The sequence below is a fragment of the Panthera uncia genome (assembly GCF_023721935.1).
Source record: "Panthera uncia isolate 11264 chromosome A3 unlocalized genomic scaffold, Puncia_PCG_1.0 HiC_scaffold_11, whole genome shotgun sequence".
Taxonomy (NCBI): Eukaryota; Metazoa; Chordata; class Mammalia; order Carnivora; family Felidae; genus Panthera; species Panthera uncia.
In genome coordinates, this window is record NW_026057578.1 from 21,021,174 (window position 1) to 21,040,190 (window position 19,017).

At 55.2% G+C, this 19,017-nt stretch overlaps 1 protein-coding gene across 1 annotated transcript in view; it reads left to right on the forward strand.

The window, feature by feature from the left end:
- KIAA1755 (KIAA1755 ortholog) overlaps positions 1 to 19,017 on the forward strand; it is a 30,841-nt gene that overhangs the window by 8,409 nt on the left and 3,415 nt on the right. Inside the window, 9 exon segments of the mRNA XM_049650395.1 lie at positions 3,900 to 4,023; positions 6,517 to 6,610; positions 7,442 to 7,528; positions 8,451 to 8,567; positions 10,299 to 10,397; positions 11,353 to 11,501; positions 13,495 to 13,633; positions 14,866 to 14,988; positions 15,680 to 15,883. Coding sequence (XP_049506352.1) covers positions 3,900 to 4,023; positions 6,517 to 6,610; positions 7,442 to 7,528; positions 8,451 to 8,567; positions 10,299 to 10,397; positions 11,353 to 11,501; positions 13,495 to 13,633; positions 14,866 to 14,988; positions 15,680 to 15,883 — 1,136 coding nt within the window.

The window sequence follows — 19,017 nt, forward strand, 5'->3', positions numbered from 1 at the left end:
CGCATCCAATACAGACGGTGTTATCACTCCTGTTTAATATTTATGCATCTTTGCAATAAATATTTTTTTAGTACCTGCCGTGTACAGCTAGGCTCTGGGCTTAGCACTGAGGACTCAGCAGGGAACACGTCTGATGTGGGCTCTGCTCTCAAGAAGGCTATATTCTAGTGGTAGAGAAAATTCGACAGGTTTTTACAGCAGGTTATTACAACCCCGTGTAAACATATCGCAGCTGTGGGGCAGTACAGGGCTCTGTGGGAGGACAGATGTGCACCGTGGCCCAGGCTTGGGGTGGAGGAGAGGTCAGGGAGGAAGGAGGAAGCAATATAGAGCTCAGTCCTGTGGTATGAGTAGGTGTTATCCAGGTGAAGGGGTGGGAACAGTGTTCCAGACAAAAGGAGCAGGATGTGCAAATGCCTGGGGTTAAGAGAGACCACAGTGGTCTTTGGACCTACTGTCTTGAAATTCTATTTTACCTTATAGACTTCGGCATCTCTGCAGGATCCGGGACAGTGCTGTGTCTTTTCGAAGCTCCTAGGGGAGCACTGTCTGTCTTCTTCCTGGTCATCTTTGTTGAAGCTCATGCTGTTTTTTCCCCATATTAATTGCACACAAAGGATCTCACAGTCCTTTTAGGGCTGTCACGTTCCAAGCGCTCAGATTTTATCCACCGAAGGGCCCTGCTCTGGGAGGTGGGAGACCATTCTAATTTCAGATCTGTCAGCTTCCTGTGTGACCTTGGAAGAGTCACTTGCCCTCTCTGAGCCTCAGGCTCCTCCTTGTGTGAAAGGAGAAGCAGCAGACAGGACCTGGCTCACCGTCACTCTTTCCACAATGACTCTTGTTGTAATTTTGGGACTTGCAACATACACTGATGGGTCCCAAGTGCCTGGAGCAGGTTCTGGTACATAGTAGGTGCTCAAAAGGCATATGCTGAGTGAATGAATATTTTCCATGTAGATGCTCCTTCCAGTTCCTCCCTTGACCCCCTCGTCTTCGGTGATCTTGTCCTCGCTCCCCCAGCGACTCGTGCCACAGCCACCTCTGTAATTACACCATACTGCCCCTCTTCCCTGCTCCCCCACTGGCCCAATTTTAACCATCTTTTGGTCCCCCAGGCCCTCAACCTGTCGGTCTGACTGCCTTCTCATTGTCCCTCCTCACCTCCACCCTGTGCTCACTCCTTCCCAGCGTAGATCCCAGGCTCATTACAATCTCTCCCTTTCACTCACAGGCCCTTAGCCTCTCCCTGCCACCTGCCAGCTTCCCTGGATACATCCCGGCCCTCCATTAAGTCCAGCTCCCTGCCTGTTCCCGACCCGCACCCTCATAGCTGGACAAAGCCTGGGATTCACACAACAGCGCTGACCGGTGGCCCGTCAGACTAGTGACCGCTGACCGGCCATGGGGCCCTGTGGTGCTGTGGATCCCCTCACCTCCCGAGTCCTAAGTGAATTCCCCCACCAGCCTCATCGATGACTTTGCACTCCACTTCTCTGACCTTCCCCACTGCCTCCCTCAGCTTTCCTCTCAGCCCAGAACCTTCCTCTCTCAATGATCAAGGAGAAGCAACCCAAAAGAGGCTACAAACTCCTGCTGCCCCACGTAGCTACCTTTTGGTCTCTGCACAGCCAGCGTTCTAGAACAGGTGAGCCCTCGCCGGTGCTCCGCTGCTACTCACCTACTTAGAGACATCCCTCCAGCAAGATTCTTCTCTCCTCCCTACGTGTTCACCTTCCTCTTCTCTCCCGGACCAGTCGCACCAGCATAAGATGTGCTGGTACATTACCCATCTGTCTTCCTACCTTTCTCTGACCGCCTGAAGCCAGGGAAGGTGTTCGGCTTTTAAGGATCCCATGATTAGATTAGAGTATGTGACTAGAGTGCATGACCCAGGCTAATCTTCCAACTGGAGGTCCTGCTTTAATCATATCTGCAGAGTCTCTTTGTCCGGTAAGCTGGCGTTACTCACAGGCTGTGGGATTAGGACGTGGGCATCTCTGGAGCCATAACTCTGCCGACCGCAGGCCCAGGCCTTTGGAGAGGGCTTCTCAGAGTTGTTGCAGAGAAACCCCGGATGCAGAAGAAAGTGAACAGGGTCCCAGGGGTTGAGACCTCACCCCCAGCTCTCAGTTGCTCTGCACATATCTTTGAAATCTTTTCCGTCTTTAAAATTTCTGTCCATTTTGTATGCTACTTAAGAATACATTCGTATGTGTTTCAGTATTAGAAAAAAATGCTCTAAATTGCTTGCCAGTTAGATCACATACCATTTCCCCCCGAACTGGGAGTGAATAATGCTGCAGAAAAGTGAAACAGTTTTTTCTTAACGTTTATTTATTTTTGAGAGAGAGAGAGAGAGAGCACGAGCAGGAGAGGGGCAGAAAGGAGGAGACAGAGGCTCCGAAGCAGGCTCTGCACTGTCAGCATAGAGCCCAACACGGGGCTCAAACTCATGAACCATGAGATCACGACCCGAGCTGAAATCAAGAGTCGGATGCTTAACTGACTGAGCCACCCAGGCACCCCAGGCATCCCAGCATTTTTTTTTTTCACTTGAGAGAGAGAGAGAGAGAGAGAGCTCAAGCCGGCGAGGAGCAGAGGGAGAGGGAGGGAGAGAATCTTAAGCAGATCGGGGGACAGCTGCCCATGGCTCAAGTAGACCCAGCCAGCATCTGGGTGCTCAGTTAGCCCTGGTGGTGTGCAGGCCCTACCCCAGGCAGGGCTTCGTGGGGAACCAGACACATGAACAGATAGCTGTGTCCCCGTGGGTAATGTTCTGAGTACTTGAGCCCTCTGCTACTCAAAGTGTGGTCTGGGGACCAACTATGTCGGCATTTCCTTGGAGCTACGGAGAGATGCAGACTCCCAGGCCCGGTGAGTCAGAATCTGCGTTCTAGCAGGATCCTCAGGCACATGGAAGTTTGAGAGGCACCCCTCAAAGTTTGGGGTGCAAAGTTCGAGGTCTGCACCCCTGTGTATGACAGCACTTGTGAAGGTAGTTAAGTCTATGTCTGAGACTTCACGAGCCACAAAGGGTCTTACACACTTACACACTGTAGAGGGCTGTGCCCACGTGGAGTGGGGGTGACCAGTGCAGGAAAGTTCTGTGTGAGGCGACTCTGGGGGTGGGGCAGGGCTCTGAGCCCTGAGTGTGAGACAGGCCCCGTTTCCACAGGTCTGAGCCTCTTATTCCCATCGTCCTTCTCCCTCGCCCCGGTGCGACCGGGCCGTGCTGATTCCCCGGACCCCGGACCCTCAACCCCCGTGGGGAGAGTGGGTCACACAGCCCCGATTCCCGGAACAGGAAATAGTCTGTGGACAAGCCGTGGGTAAAAGTCTGCAACAGTAAATAGTGAGCTGGCGGCCGTGGCTGCATACCAACCATGCGGGGGGCAGAGACGAGGACAGGATGATGATCCTTATAACAACCGCTGTCACCGAGCCCTCGGCTCAGCGTCCTTCTCAGGAGCTGTCTCCTTTAGTCCTCGAAATCACCTAATAAGCTCAGCATTTTATTCTCCCCATTTAGCAGATGGGGAAACAGGCTCAGAGGCACATTGACGAGCCCAAGGACACACAGTGAGTCAGTGCAGAGCTGAGACTTGAACCCATCCACGTGGCTGCAGTCTGTTCCGCGAGCTGTGCCTCCCAGGGTGCCCTGTGCAGGGTCCACAGAGGGGGAGGCTAATTCTGCATGCGGAGGGGGCATTCAGGGACAGCTTTTCTGATGAAGTGGCATTCAAGCTGGGTCTTAAAGGCTGACTAAGAGGTCAGACTTCATGGGGGACGAGAGAAAGGGTATCCCAGGTGGAGAGACCCGGAGGCCCCAGAGCAGATTCCTGGAGTGAGGGCTCCACCAAAGTTCTCGCTGCTCACGTGTGTCCTCTCTCCTCCAGGTGGTCGGGACAGGGCCGGGAGGCGCCTGCTTCTGGTGTCAACCACCGAGGGGGCCTGGGAGGCACCGTGGTGCACGGCCTCGGAAGTCACCAAGCTGCTCTCCTACCTGTGCACTGTCCCCAGGTAAGGGGTCGGGCCAGCTGGTCGCTCTGTCCCCCGTCAATTTCTTGGCCCAGAGCCCAGGACCAGGGACTGAAGGGAGAGACCCCAGGAACTTCTGTTCCCAGAGCCAGTCCCAAGCCAGATGCTGGGGTGACAGGGGGGTGGGGTAAAGCAGGACAAACTTAGTCCCTGCCATCAGGGGGTTCCCAGGTTGATGGGGAGGTGGATGGAGTGCAAGAAACAGCATGGAAAAGAAGCGCTCAGGGGGGTCTGTGTGGTGAAGAAAACGGGGGGATGTTGTAGATCAGTGGCTCGCAAACCCGAGCATGCATGAGTCACCCTGAGCACTGTTAAAAACACATCACCGGCTCACACCCCAAGTTTCTGAGCCGCTAGGTCTTGGGCCTGAGAATTTGCATTTCTAACAAATGTCCTGATTCTACTCATGCTGCTTGGCCAGGGACCCATTTGGAGAACCACGGTTGTAGAGTGGGAAGGGTGGGTGACTAATTTCAATTGGGAAATAAATCAAGGAGGGCATCTCCGAAGAGGTCATAACTGAGCTGGCAGGTGATAATCATAAATACTGTTGAACAAATAAAGAGCGAATGGGTGTGAATGCGTGGATGAGTAAGAGAGTGAAAGAAAGAAGTTGTGAGTAATGGGCGATCCAGGCTGATGCTAATACCTCTCCTCCCCCACCGTTCAGACGTCACATTGGACCGGCTGGGGAAAGTCACCATTTTTCCTCGCGAGTCCCAGTCCCCGGCTAGGAGGGTCTCAGAAGTGGTGTCTGCTCAGGACCGTGGCGATAGACCCCAACCCAATCTAGAGGTTGTGCAGCTAGGGGTAGGGGGTGGAGAGACTCGTGGAACCCTTTGGAACCTTCTCCCCGTGCTCCATCTCATGGGAGCTATCACTGCCACCTGCTGGCCATTGAGCTTTTTCTTCCTCTTCTCCAAAGTGGTGTGGATTTTCTGGCCTGAGGGGGGAGATGGGACCCCCTCTTCTGTGCTGAGAAGTGGCCAGTGTGGTAAACAGAGCCCTGGAATCCCACCAACTTGCCATGTGACCTTGGGGCGGTAACCTCCCCCTCTGAGACTCACCCGATCAAAAGGAAACACCAAGTGGACTCCGATGGCCAGTGTAAACTGTGGGGTACTGGGCCCAGCTTCACACTGGGACATGCCAGAGCCTCTGACTCCTCACATCGGCCGCTGCCCTCCAGGGGCCTCCAGGCTGGTGGCAAGGCAGGTGTGGAAACAGACCGCTCTCCCAGCACGAACACAGCCAGAGGCAGGTGAGGTGTGGGACATGAACACAGGGGCTTCATCTCCAAGAGCCTCTTCTCACTGTCTGCTATGTTGCTGCTCTGTGCCTCAGTTTCCCTTCTAGGGGAATAGCAACGGGAGACATTTATATTCCTCTTACTCTACAGCAGTCACTGAGTGCCTTACGCTCATGAATTCATCGGTCCTCACCGCAGCCCCGCAGGGCCGAAACTACCATTCTCCCCATTTACAGATGGGAAAATTGGCTTTCGGCAAGATGAAACAACTTACCGTGGTGACCAGATACTACGGCAGTGCCGAAACCCCACCTCCACACTGGCGATCTCTGGTTTTATCTATGAACTGGCTGGACATAAGGCTGGAAGGCACTGGGGGTTATTTTCCCAACCTGCCTGATCATCAGGATGGCCAAGGGCACTTGGAACCACACAGACGCCCTGCCCCACCCTGTACGTGCTGGGCCAGACGTTTGGGGGCTCGGGGTAGGGGCGGAGGTGGGGAATCGATATTTTTAACAACTCCTGACCATTGAGCCAGTTTGGGAAATCCTAACGTAATCGCTGACAAGTACAGAATGAACCAGTGACAGCGTTTTGGCTGCAAGTAACAAGTTCCAATTCGAAATGTCTTTACTCATGAGGAAATTTATTTCTCTTGGTCTCTGCTTTAGAGCTCTTAGTAAGAGCCTCTTCAAGGAGAGCCTCTTTCCCAGAAGTCCCCCGGCAAACGTCCCCTCACTCCTCATTGGACAGAAACACGTCACATGACCCCTACGTAAAGCAACCATTGGCCAGAGGAATTGGCTCGCTACTCTCGGCCTCAACGAATCAGAAACCAGCGCCTGGGGGACCTGTTCTGTGGAAGGAATTGGATTCTTGAGCGAAACCAGAATTCTGCCCATGGGAAGGGGGTGGGGTAAATGCTGGGCGACTCACCCACCGCAACTGGGATGGTGGCTGATAGCTTATGATTGTTAGGGTGTGAGAGAGGGCTGTGTGAGGTATTGTGGGAACACCAAAGAAGAAGCAATGGGCTCTGCCTAGAGAAAGATCACGGAGGGCTTCCTGGAGTGGGGTGGCCATGGGCAGTCGTCTTGCGAGATGAAGAGCTCACCAGTAAATCAAGGCTTCTGGCAGCCAGCCCCCTCCCCTTCCACGAGGTCCTTCCCCCAAGAAAGTCCCATCCATCCAGCAAGACTGCCGATTCCGTTTACCACCCACAGGCCTGAAGATAAAACCAAGGGGCTGGCGGTTATGATTGATTCCAGGAAACAGCCTCCACACCCTGGTCTGGTCAGTGCCCTGCAGGCCACCCAGGTGAGTGGGAGGCGGACAGCCTCAGCCTAGCAAGGAGCTTGGGAGCTCCAGGTGACTTTTGACATTCATGGGCCCCAGGGGGCACAGACCTGGGACCGGAAACCCCAGGCAGGAACTCTTCGTTGCAGATACAGAAATCCCAGCCCAGTCTTGAAGACAGAGTGAGCTCATTGGTCCACGTGACTTGATAATCCAGAAGTTAAATGCCTGGATTCAGGGGCTCAGATATTGTCACCAAAACCTGGTTCCTGTCTCCATTTCCGGCCGAGTTCTCCTGGGAGGGCGCTATTCTCAGCCAGGCTTCCCGCCCTGGTGGCAGTCTGGTTCTCACTTCCCATGGTTTTTCATTGAAGCCCATCCAGTAGGAAAGAGTGAGAGATTCGCTTCCCAGAGGTCCCAGGAGGTTTCTTTCTGTCTCCTTAGCTCAGGTGTTCATCCACCAACCGATCTCTGTGGCCACCCGGATGGGCTTAGACTTAGGTCCCATGAGCCTCATGAACAGAGGAGCAAGGAAGAGGTTCGTAAGTTGCTGGCTTAGGCAGCGAGAAAGTGGAAGGTTGGCATACACTTACTTTATGGTCTGATCCCCTCCTCTTCCTTCCCCTCCTCACTTTATAGATGGGGAAACTGAGGCTCAGAGGGGACTGGTCATCTAGGAAGCTTGCAACTCGGCTTGGACCTGGTGCTCTACTGACTTCCAACCATTCATCTTCCAAACATACCACATAAACGTCCCAGCCGAGCCCCCCCCCCCCCCGCCCCCGGCCCCAGCTGTTTGCCTGAGTCTTAGCAGGGGGCTCAGTGAACCTCTGAAACGGTTCTCTCTGACAGGCCCTGGCCCCAGCCTCCATCCGTGCTGTGTTCTACCTGGGAGAGAAGGAGGCTGCCCTCCAGCTGGAAACATTGCCTGACGTCCAGGTGAGGGGGAGGCTGAGCTGAGCCGGGGTGCAGAATTCACCAGCTGGGACCCGCCTGGAGTGACCTAGTGGAGGCTGGGCGTTACAATTGTCAGCCCTGCCGCCGTGGCAGGTGTGGCCAAATCAATCATCTAGTGCTCGCTCTCTGGCAATCCCAGAAGCTCTGTGCTTTTTAAGGGTTTATGTGCCAATGAATCCCTTGGGGACCTTGTCAGAGTGCTGGTTCTAATGAAGTAGCCCTGGATGGGGCCTGGGATCCTGCATCTCTAACATGCTCCTAGGTGATGTTGATGCTGCTGGTCCGTGGACCACACTTTGAGTACCGAGGATAACAGATGGGCCCAAACAAACAGAATCTGCCCAATCCCAAGCTTAGGTATCTGGAGCTGTTCCTAGCATAAACCTCCAACTTCACCGTCCGGGAGAAACAGCCACCTCGTCCCTCCTCCATGTCTTAGAGGATATGGTCAGGATTTGGTGACCTTTCTCAGCCCCAAGAAGGAGATGGCACCTTGGTGGGTCACTGGAGAACAGAACAAGGATTACAACAAACAAGTTACGTGACCAGGGTCAGCTTTCATCCATTTGTGTGATTTCCTGGAGTTCTGTGTTGGGAAAGAGCCCAGCTTAGAGGGAGTCAGTGTGGTGATTGATTAATGATGTCTGCCTCGGGCACGTGCTGGGGAAGGGGCAGTAAGAGTGCTGTTTATTTACCATTCCTTAGCCAGGGGCTCATTCTGAATTTTGATTTGTCAGACTTTCCAGAGAAGATCCTTGCCTGGAAAAGCGACTCTTAACGCCAGGGCCAGCCTTACCTGTGGCAGATGGAGTGGTGTTGGGGCAGGGATCTGGCAGGCCCTTCTCAAACAGGTGTGGCCACGCTGAGCCCCCTGGTCATCTTGACTGTCTTCTTTCATCTGCAGGTAGAGGTGGTGACCTCACTGAGAGCTCTCAGCCACTACGTGGACCCCGGGCAGCTGCCCACAGCCCTGGAAGGCCCCTTCCCCTACTGCCACAGCGAGTGGGTGCAATTCTTCCAGGTGCCTACCCTCAAAGCCTTTACCGCCCACCCTAACTCCTTCTCTTCCTCCCTTCACTCTCCTGCCCCCTGGATCTAGTGACCCCGTCAGGTCCAGAGACAGTCATCCAACATACAATTATGATGAGGGTGCAGAGTCCAGTAATGAGGAGCTCAAGCTCTGCACCCAGACTGCCTGGGTTCCAGTCCCAGCTCTGCTGTGTGACCTTGGGTAAGTCACATAGCTTCTCTGAGCCCTTTTCCTCCACTACAAAATGGGCGGTAATGGCAGTACCTCTCGAGGGGGCCGTTGTGAGGTTTAATTGAGTTCATGTGGGCGAAGAGCTTAGAAGAGTGTCGGGCGCATGCTAAGAGCTGTGTCTACGCTAAGTGCCGATGAAATTGACGGACATTCGTTCTGTGGACCCACGCAGCTCGGAGAGCTCAGGGTCTGGTGAGGGAGGCAGACTCGTTCCCTCCTGAAAGCGGGAGGGAATAAGGAAACTCCTTCTCCCTATGATCTCAGGCTCGTCTCCGCACAACCCTGGAGGGGGCATTTCATGCCCACTTTAGTACATGAGGACACACAGGACGGGGGTGGCTGGCACAAGAACACACAAAAGATTCCTGGCTTAACTCGCACAGAAAGCAGTGCCCGTAAGTGCTGCCCTGGACTTTCCCTAGACCAGGGCTGCTCACCTTCGGCCCCAGTCACGTTTGGGACTGGCTGCTTCTTTGTTGTTGGGAGCGATCTTGTGCACTGCAGCGTGCTTAGCACCGTCCCTGGCCACTACCCACTCTGACAGGAGCACCTCACAAATGATGACAAGCAAAAACATCTCCAGACATTGCCTGTTGTCCCCTGGGGATCGAAATCACCCCTCCCCCGCCCAGGGAGAACCACGCGTCTCCACTAACAATCTAATGCGGTGCTTTGTTTATTTGTTTTTGGCCCCGGTGCTCTCCCGCTTATCATGTGTCTGTTTTTGAACAGGCAGTATGTGAAAACTTCAAATGGTACTAAAGGGTATATATTGAGTGGTCTCCTTTCCTACTCATCCCACAGGCGCCCCCCCCCCCCCAGTTCCCCTCTGGTGAATCCAGTGGCCTCTGAACTGTATTTTCACTTTAAAACCTTCCCTCGAAATGACATCTAACCTGTAGACCCAGAATGTGAAACTGATAATGATGTTGGCTAATCGGATACACTGAGCACCTCACACAAATGCACACGTTTCACCCTCACGCTAGCCCCTAAGGTAGGAACGACTGCGATCCCATTTTACAGAGGAGCATGCCGAGGCACAAAGAGGTTAGGCGATTGGCCCAAGGTCTCACAGCTAGTCGGCGGGGAAGCTGGGCCGAAGTGGGACCCAGCAGAAGACGCCCCCTAACTCTGCCCTCCCCCATCTGCTCCTTCCCCTTCCCCAAAGGATCCCCTTGGGGGCCTTCTTTCTCCTCCTTCTTTCATTCCCAGCACCAGTGGTTCCCAAAGTATGGTCCCTGGACCAGCAGCATCGGCATCACTTGGGAACTTGTTAGGTGCACATTCTCAGGCCCCACCCAAAAGGAATGAAACAGGGGACTCGGGAGTGGGGCTCAGCAGTCCGGATTTTCTCCAGACCTCCAGGTGATTCTGATGCAGCTGAAGTTTGAGAACCACTGCCTAATGCCCTCCCTGTGTCCTCCTGGAGTGGGCAGGTGGCCTCACTGGCCCGGGCTGACACTCCCACTCTGGCTTTCCATCGTGCAGAAGCTGGACCCCTTCCTTGCTGAGCTGCACCAGGTCTCCTCCTTGCTAAAGGCTTCCATCAAGCAGTTTGAGAAGAGCGACCTCCCTGGAGGGGTGCAGGTGAGCCAGGAGCATGGGGTGGGGAAGCCTCACTATACCCCAGATTCCGTGGACCAAGGGCTCAGGGAGGGGGGCAGCCGGGGTGGGCGTCATCATCCCGTTTTTTTTTTATCCGCTCACTTGACTAATATTTACTGGACACTCACTATATGTCATATCCTGGAGACCCAGCCTGGGGCACACTGTCCTGTCCCTGCCCTCATAGGGTTTAGGGTGCAGAGGTAGGAGTAGTCATTAAGAAAATAAGCAAAGAAACGGGTGCGTAGTTCCAAATTGTGCCAAATGCCATGAAAATAAGATTGAGAACAATGGGGAAGGAGGGAGGGCCTCCCTAAAGAGATGGCATTTCGGTTGAAGATGAGAAGGAGCTGGCCATGGGAACAGAGGGGGACTGCTCCACCTGGAGAACAAATACGTACCAGGGTGCTGAGGTGGGGTTGTTCTGGTATGTTCGAGAATAGCATGGAGGCCAATGTAGAACAGAGCGGTGGGAGCGGGGCAAGAGAAGAGAAGAACTAGAAGAGAAGAAACCAGAAGAGGTTGTATCAAGGACTTGGGTTGGGATTCGACTCTAAGCCAGCAGGAAAAGCCCTGGAGAATTTTAAGCAGCAGGGCGAACACATTGCCGCTTTGAGATCCTGCCAGCTGCCATGTGGGGAACAGACTGCAGGGGGAGCCAGAGAGCAGCAGGGAAACCAGTGAAGAGGCAGGGGTGAGTGTCCTAACAAGAGGTGTAGACCCTGGATTGGTGGGGGTTGCTCCCCTGAGGTTGCCATGGTGACAAGAGGAGGCGTGGCTCGAGGAGATGGTTTAGCGATAGAAAGGATAGACTTGATGATGCAGGACCTTGAATGCCGAACTGGGGGAGTCAGGCATGATCCGGGTGTGGGGAGCCCTGGAAGGCTGTAGAAGGAGAGTGGGGATGGGGCCTCAGGCCACCTCCCTACACTGGCAGGAAGCCTCCAAGTGTCTGAGCAAGTCCAAGGAGCTGATGGAGACCGTGCTGAGGGACCCAGGGCTGCTGGGCCTCCAGCGGGAAGGGGGAGCCACTCTGGCCAGGCTACGGCAGGAAGCCAGTAGGCTGGACTTCAACCCTGATGTCAGGTATGAACAGCCAGGTTTTTCCTCCCCAAGCTTTGTCCACTGGCCTGGGAGCTGGGAGCGCATAGGGTGGTCCCTAAGGATGCCCAGCATGGGGGCATTTGCAGGGTCCGTATCCTGGGCTGAGGCTTTGGTAAGGTCCCTTCTCTGCTGCCCCTCCTTCAGCCCCGGCCATCTTCAGCCCAAAGTGGGCATCAGAGGACAGCCCCTGCTCGTTTCCAGTCACCCTCAAGCACTTTCTCTGACTTTCTAAGACACTGGGCTGAATCCCTTCAAGGGTCCATCTCGTTGATTCCTCAAAAGAACCTTGTGAGGGCCACATCGTCCTCATTTTGCTGATGGGTAACCGAGGCTCAGCGAAATGATAGATGAGCCAGGACATCTGAGCAGTAACCCCTGCACCGCCCGGCCTTCCCTGGTGGGCTTCTCAGCCTGGCGGAGAGAACCGTCAGCCGTGGCCATGGTCTCAGAGCCACAAAACAAAACAAAAAAAATACACATTCCTGGAAATTACGGGTTTTCTTAAGTTTAGGGGCGGGGGTGCCAATCAGTAATTAAATCAGTCAGTAATTGGAGATATTTTGTCTCCGTTAGAACAAACAAAATTACTAAGTTCGCCTAAGCTTCCAAGAACAACTTGTTTATTTAACTAACACCTAAATAGCGCTTAGTACGAGCATAGCCTTGTGCTAAGGGCTTTGCAAATATTAACATGTCTAATTCCCACTAGGTGGAGTCTCGTATTATCCTCATTTTACAGTGGAGGGGTCTGAGGCTCAGAGAGAGGTTAAGTGACTTTCCCAGGGTCACACAGCTGAGATGTGTGGGGGTCAGGACTTAACCCAGGCAGCCTGGCCCAGAATCTCGAACACACCGTCCTGAGCTGCGTCCACGGACAGATTCGCACTGATGTGGGTCCTGGTGCTTGTCACACAGCCTGGCACTGTCTTTCCCAGCGTGACCCCGCCTCACTGTCCCTGTCGGCCATAGGCCTCCCCAGACTGTTGGCCACCAGCAGCTCCACCAGGGGGCGGTGTGGTCCCACATGAGCCGCGGCGCTTGTTCTGCAGAGGGGTCCCTGCAGCTCCCGCCTGCCCACCCCTTCCTCCCGGTGTCCGCCAGGCTGGCTGGCATTTTCCATGCACCGACCCTGGGCCTTCACCCCTTCCTGGAAAGGCAGTGATCTGCGGGAAGCTGCAGTCAGATGGGGGAGGCCCAGAGCAAAGATGTCAGGCTTTCCTTCCGTGTCCTTTTTTCCCTTTTCCATCTGAAATAAGACCCTGTAGGGCAGAGGAGGGTGGGGTGGGATTCCGGAGAGTCCTCCCCTCACCGGAGTGTCACCGTGCCTGACTCCCGTCTGCTCCCTTTCATTTATGTCTTGCTGGCTTTGACTATTTTTTTAAATTATGTGCAAAAAAAGCTGTAGACTGGATTCCAATTCAGAATGCGATGCGTGAGAGTCAGTTCCTCTCTCTGGACCTCAGTTTTCTCATCTGTAAAATGGAGGCTGTGGTGGAAAGGCAGGTTACAGCCACTCACCATCATTACAATAGGAATAATAAGCACTAACAGTGGGTGTTGGATACTGTTAAGAGTTTTGAATGTGTGAGGGCTGGTTCTCAGCCCTTGCTGCCCCCCTGAAACCATCTAAAAAGCTTTAGAAAGTGCTAATGTCCAGGCTGCACTCAGAGCCTGACTCAGTTGGCTTAGGGTGGGTGTTGAGATTTGACCCCAGATCTGTCCAACTCGGATTCCCAGGGCATCTCCCAGGGAAGGGGAGGGTCTTTCGGTTTCCCACTGTGTCCTCTGGCCTTCTCCGTCCCAGGAAAGGCCGAGTCTGAGACCCAGAGAGGTATAGGGACCTGCCCAAGGTCACCCAGCAAGTCGGCAGCTGGAATACCCAGGCTGGAGCCACGGAACTGGTGGGGGCCGGGGGGGCAGGCATACTGGTGGGGAGGGCATCTTGGGCCCTCCTGCACCCTCTTCCACCTCCCAGGAGCCATCTGGCCGAAGCTGTCGCCTGGTACGGCCTCGTGGATGAACAGCTGCATGTCCTGGTCACTGCCTCTAACCACCTCCTGCGGGCGCTGGAGCTCCGCGTCCGCCTCGGCCGCCTGGAGGCTGCCATCCACCAGGTGAAAGGGGAGGCTGGCCTCTGGGTGGGGGAAGGCCCTGCTCCAGGCCCTGCCCCAGCCAGGCACTCTGCTCTGGTGTAAGGACACGAAGCTGGCCGTTCTTCAAGAGCCAGGCGGGCGGCCTGTGACGCAGCGTATGACACGGCACTACAGAAGTGCCGCGCGGGTGAAGACATAACCCCGAAAGCTGTTCTCATCCTGCCGAGCCCCGGGCCAGAGCCTTTGCGTATACAATGATTTTCCAACCTTACCGCCTACCAGGGATGGGGGAAGATGCTAGGATTGCTCCCACTCATCGATGAGGAAACTGAGGCCGGAAGACATTACGTCACCTGCCTGTGGCCACACACCTGGGAATCTGATGTTGGAGCCCACCCCCGGCATCACCTCACCCGACTGCCGGCGTCTAGAAACAGTGCAGCCCTTCGTGCTGGGGGCTGGGGGGCACACGGACGGCCTGGGTTCTAGTCCTGGCTCCAGCACTGACCCGGACCCCAGACAAGTTATTTAACTATTCATTGCCTCAGTCTCCTCATCTGTCAGATGGGGGGATAATATGAGTGCCTGGCACGAATGGGCTTTTCGAGGGTAAAGGGAGTGAGTACATACTCTTTAAGGCATCCCAGGGTAAGAAGGGGACTTCTGCTCCTGGGTTCGAGGGCCGTTTTATCCCCTCTGTCCCTCATCGAATCCTCACGCCTACCCCATTTTGCCACTGGATAAACTAAGGCCCAGAAAGGGGACGAGACTTGCCCAGTTCGCACAGTGAGTTAGTTCACAGCGGGCCCACGCACCTTGCTCTACAGAAGGCAGCATTTCCTGTTTGCATAGCCCCGGGGATGAGGAGCTCATTACTCTGCAGGCTGCCTCTTTTCTGATTAGCAGCGCTGGGTGGTTAGAGTAAGCTCAAATTTGCCACCGTGAGACTTCATTCAGACAAGCACGCACGGACGGCCTACTTCGTGCATGGCACTGGCCGGGCCAGATGCCCCCTGGGGTCCCACTCGGAGAGTCCTGTCCCCTTCAGCTACTTGAAGAACATGACAATGCACCCACCCTCCCCAAACTGTCCCTTCTGCCCAGAACCGGGAGGGTCTCGGTCCAGGCCAACGGGCGCAGGCCCCGCCACCGAATCAGTGAGGACACGATCCCCACTTCCCAGGGAGCGGGGAGCTGGCCGAGGGACGTCTCCCAGGCACCCCTCATGTCCGCACTTCCCTCCCCTGCCCCAGGTCAGCAACTGGATGGAGCAGGAGGGGAGCCGGTGCCTGCAAATGCTGACCCCCAAAGACAGAAGCTTGGAGACTGTGGAGAAAGCCCACGCGGAGTTTGAGGACTTCTTTCTCCAGGCCGCAGTGCGTTCCTAAAGACTGAGAAGCAGGATCCAAGCAAATGGAGAGGGCCGTGGGGGGCGGGGGTGGGGGGCACTGCTAGGGCAAAGGTGTGCAGGTGGGAGAGTGCAAAGAAACGTCCAGAGACAGTGAGGAGACCAGCATGGATCGGAAAGGGTTCCGCTTAGATGCTGTCTCCTCCAGGAAGCCTTCCTGGATCACCACATCCAAAAGAAGACCTATCTCAGAATCCCTGGAAGATTTTATAAAATGCAGACTCCAGGGTCCCACCAGAGACCCATTAAGTCAGCCTCACAGGTCAGGGGCAAGGAATTTGCACCCTTGACGTACGGGAGCCTAGGACACGGGTGATTCAGCCCCTCTCAGCCCTCAGGGAGCTCCCAGGCCAGTGGGGGCTAGGGGTGCCAGAAAAACAGGGCAACACACAGAAAGGGAGAAATGTGGGGACACATGGCAGGAGTCCCTAACCCAGACCCTGGGTCGGGGAAGTTTCCCCGAAGGAGGTGACAGCGAGCGGAGTCCCAGCTAGGCAAGTGAACTGCTGAGGCGGAGGCCCGGTGCCCATTTTGTAGATGACACAACAGAGGTCTGGGAAGCCCGACAACTCAGCAGTGGGGCGGCAGAGGTTCCTGGCCTCCGAGGGAGGCCTCAGCTAAGATGGCACCCGAATGAACACCTCTCCTCTCCCGCTCAGGCCCAGTACCGCCGGGGCCTGGAGCTGTCCAAGCAGGCAGCTCAGCTGGGAGCTGCGGCCGGAGGAGCAGAGCTCCCGGAACTGGTGGCCTTCACCTCCACCCAGCGGGCCTTCCAGGCCAAGCTGACCCACTTCTACATGGCGGCCGAGCGGCAGCGCACGGACCTGGAGACCCTGCTCCGTCTATACCACTTCTGCAAGAAGGTGAGCCTGTGGCCGCCCGCACAGACCCTCCCCGCCCCATCCAGCTGGGAAGTGAGGGGGGAGGGGGCAGGGAGCAGCCCACACACAGCATGAGGCTCTCTGGAGGATTCATTCTATTGTTACCTGCATTTTCCAGAAGAGAAGCAAGGTTGGAGAGGATAGGTGACCCCCTTAAGTCAGTCCCAGCCGATCTCGGACCCCAGCTTGTCCCATTACACCAGGCAGCCTCCCAGCAGCCTCGAAGTCAGCTCTCAAAGGACACTCAGATATCATCTGCCTCTTAAACGTTGGGATTAGGGGAAGGGGACCTGGTATTTCCGAGAATCCAGTCAAAGCCATAGACTTCCTCTCTACGCATAGCTCTCCGCAGACAACTTCAGGCGGTCAGACCAGCCTAAGAAACTTCCGTTGCAGAGTTGGGGAAACAGGATCAGAGAAGGACTGACACTTAGCCAGTGTCACACGGGAAGCCCATGGCACCATCGTAGTGCTCTTTTCCATGCCTCGCCTTGCCTTACACGGTGGGAGCTGGGGAAGGAGGGGACAGTTGGTGGAGGGTGGGCCCGGAGTCTTTTCTGAGCACCCCCAGAACAGAGGCCTTAGTCCTGGCCAGGAGCCCAGAGTTTGGCCAGCAGTGGGGAGGAAAAGACAGGGCTCCTCCGGGGGAGGGGATCGGGGGCAGTGCTGGGGTCGGAGGCAAGACGAACTCTGCTGCTTTGCATCCGTCGTCTCTGGGCAATCCAGTGTGGCAAGGCAGAGTGGTCCCGTTTTACAGATGAGGATGCTGAGGCCCTAAGAAGAGAAGGGCCTTGCCCAAGGCCACACAGCTGCAGAAAAGAAGAGCTGGAATTTGAACACAGATGCGTTCCTGCTCTGTGTTCTTCTCCAAAGGTGGGGGTGTGGATGGTAATAGGTTCCCATGTTCAATCAGGTGTGATGATGATAGGATTATTATGAGAGTAGCCCGCATTCGTGACTGTGAACTCCCTGTTGGACACTCTTCTAAGTGCTTCACAAAGCTTATCTGATTTGATCTCACCATATCTTTCTCTTTTTTTCAACTCTTTTTTTTTTAAGTAGGCTCTATGCCCACTGTGGAACTCAAACTCACAACCCTGAGATCAGGAGTCACATGCCCTACTGACTGAACCAGCCAGGCTCCCCTAATCTCACCATATCTTTATGGGGGAGGGGCGCGAACATTGTTTCCATTCTGCAGATGAGGAAACTGAGGAATGTGCCTTGCACAAGGTTCCCCAGAGGGCCGATGGTCAAGCAGGATTTGACTTAAGAGACCCCACCCCCCAATCCATTTGAGCAAATCTCTCACTTTTCTCCTGGGGGCACTGAGGCCTAGGGGGACCAGCAGCAGCCTGGGAGAGCTGTACCCTGGATGGGACAAGAACCCACAGCTCCGGTCCAGGCCCAGCACCCCCAGACTCGGCCCTGAGGACAGAGCGGGGGAAGAGCCTGACCCCAGCCTCCCAGCTGTCAGGCTGGCTCAGCACACAAAGGATGGAGAAGTCAGGATGCTTCAGAGGGGAAGCGAGAGGGACTCTGCTCAAGTCCCCCGGGGCGCTGGGAGGACAGGTCATTTTCTCTGCCTCTGAGGCGCAGCGGGCAAGGGATATGGACGGTGGCAGCCAGGGGATCCCGCTCCCAGCTGACAGAAGAGAGCCAGGCAGTGGCAGAACCTGAGGCTTAGAGCCAGGGGCGGCTCCTGCCCCCCCAAGGCTGTGTGACCGCAGCCACGGTCTTCACTGCCCTGGGCCTCAGCTCCTCGTCAATAATAACGATCAAAATAGTAATAATAACCAAGGCTTCTGTAGCTCTTACTATGTGGCAGGCCCTGTCTGTCATTTCACATGTCATTTTATTGCCACACCCATCCTCTGAGGCAGGTGCTATTATTATGCCCAAGTCACACACAAGGAAACACAGAGAGGTCAAATAACTCATCCAGGGTCACACAGCTGGGAAATGGCCGAGCTGAGATTCAAACGCAGATCATCTGGCTCTTGCTGGGTAGTGAGAGAATTAAACTCAATGTAAGTAACCCCCCCAGGCTTTACTCAAATTTGGGATGATTATTATAAACGCCAATATTATTATCATTAGCAGCAGTAGGAGTGGTAGCAATGCCCCGCGCGTCAAGGGCAGCTGGCCCCTTCTCTCCTCGCGTGCTGATTCCGGCTGATCTCAGCCCCATAAAACACACTTGCTGCACCTCTGGGCCTTCTCACTTGCCCTTCCCTCAGTTGGGAACGCTTTTCCTTAAGACCGGCTGGTTTCTTAACTTTCTTCAGTGCTCAGCTCACATGTCCCCTCCCCGCCGAGGCCCCTCCTGGCCCCCATTCCCTCTCGTCCCCCCCTGTTTTTCTCACTTCACGGTGCTCACCGTGATCTGGAATTTTCCTGTTGCCTCCTCACCTGCTTGTCTGTTGTCAGTGACCAAGTGGATGAAGAGGGAGGAGGGAGGAGGGAGCAGGAAGGTTGGGGGCATGTGGGAAGATAGAGCCCCACCCAGGCCTGGGAATCCTACTGGAGGTGGCACCCTGACCTTGAATCCCACTGCGCGTGGCCCTCTCGCTGTTTGACCCGGTTCCTCTCCGGCCCCGGATCTTCATCCGCACAACGAAGGGTTCAGCAGGCTGCCCCCATCCCTGTCCAGCTCAGCCTGGAAGATCAAGTGCCAGACAGACAGACAGACAGGACAGCCCTGTGCTGGGCCCAGCCCCGGGCAGAGAGCGCGCGTGCGGCGGCTTTGGCACTAAATAATAATAACACAATCGCGCCGCTAACAGAGATTTATGGAGCCCTTTCCCAGCCATGAGCTCCGTGTGCTTCCGCGAATATGAAGCCATTTATCTAAAGACAAGTTCCCTTAATCCGCGGAAAGATGGTTTCCTTGGAGAAAACGGTTCTCCAGTCCCCACAGCTAACAGCTCGCTGTCGGTTCTAAATTAATGGAGAGAAAGATTATGTTTTTCAAGAGCTGCTGGGAAACGTGTTGGCTCCTTTGCAGCCTGTAGACATTTTGTGGGTGAAATAGGGACACGCAGAATCCCACAGTGGGGCAGAGGCCGGGCTGAGGGAGGAGGGCCCCCCCCCCCCCCCCCCCCCCCCCCCCCCCC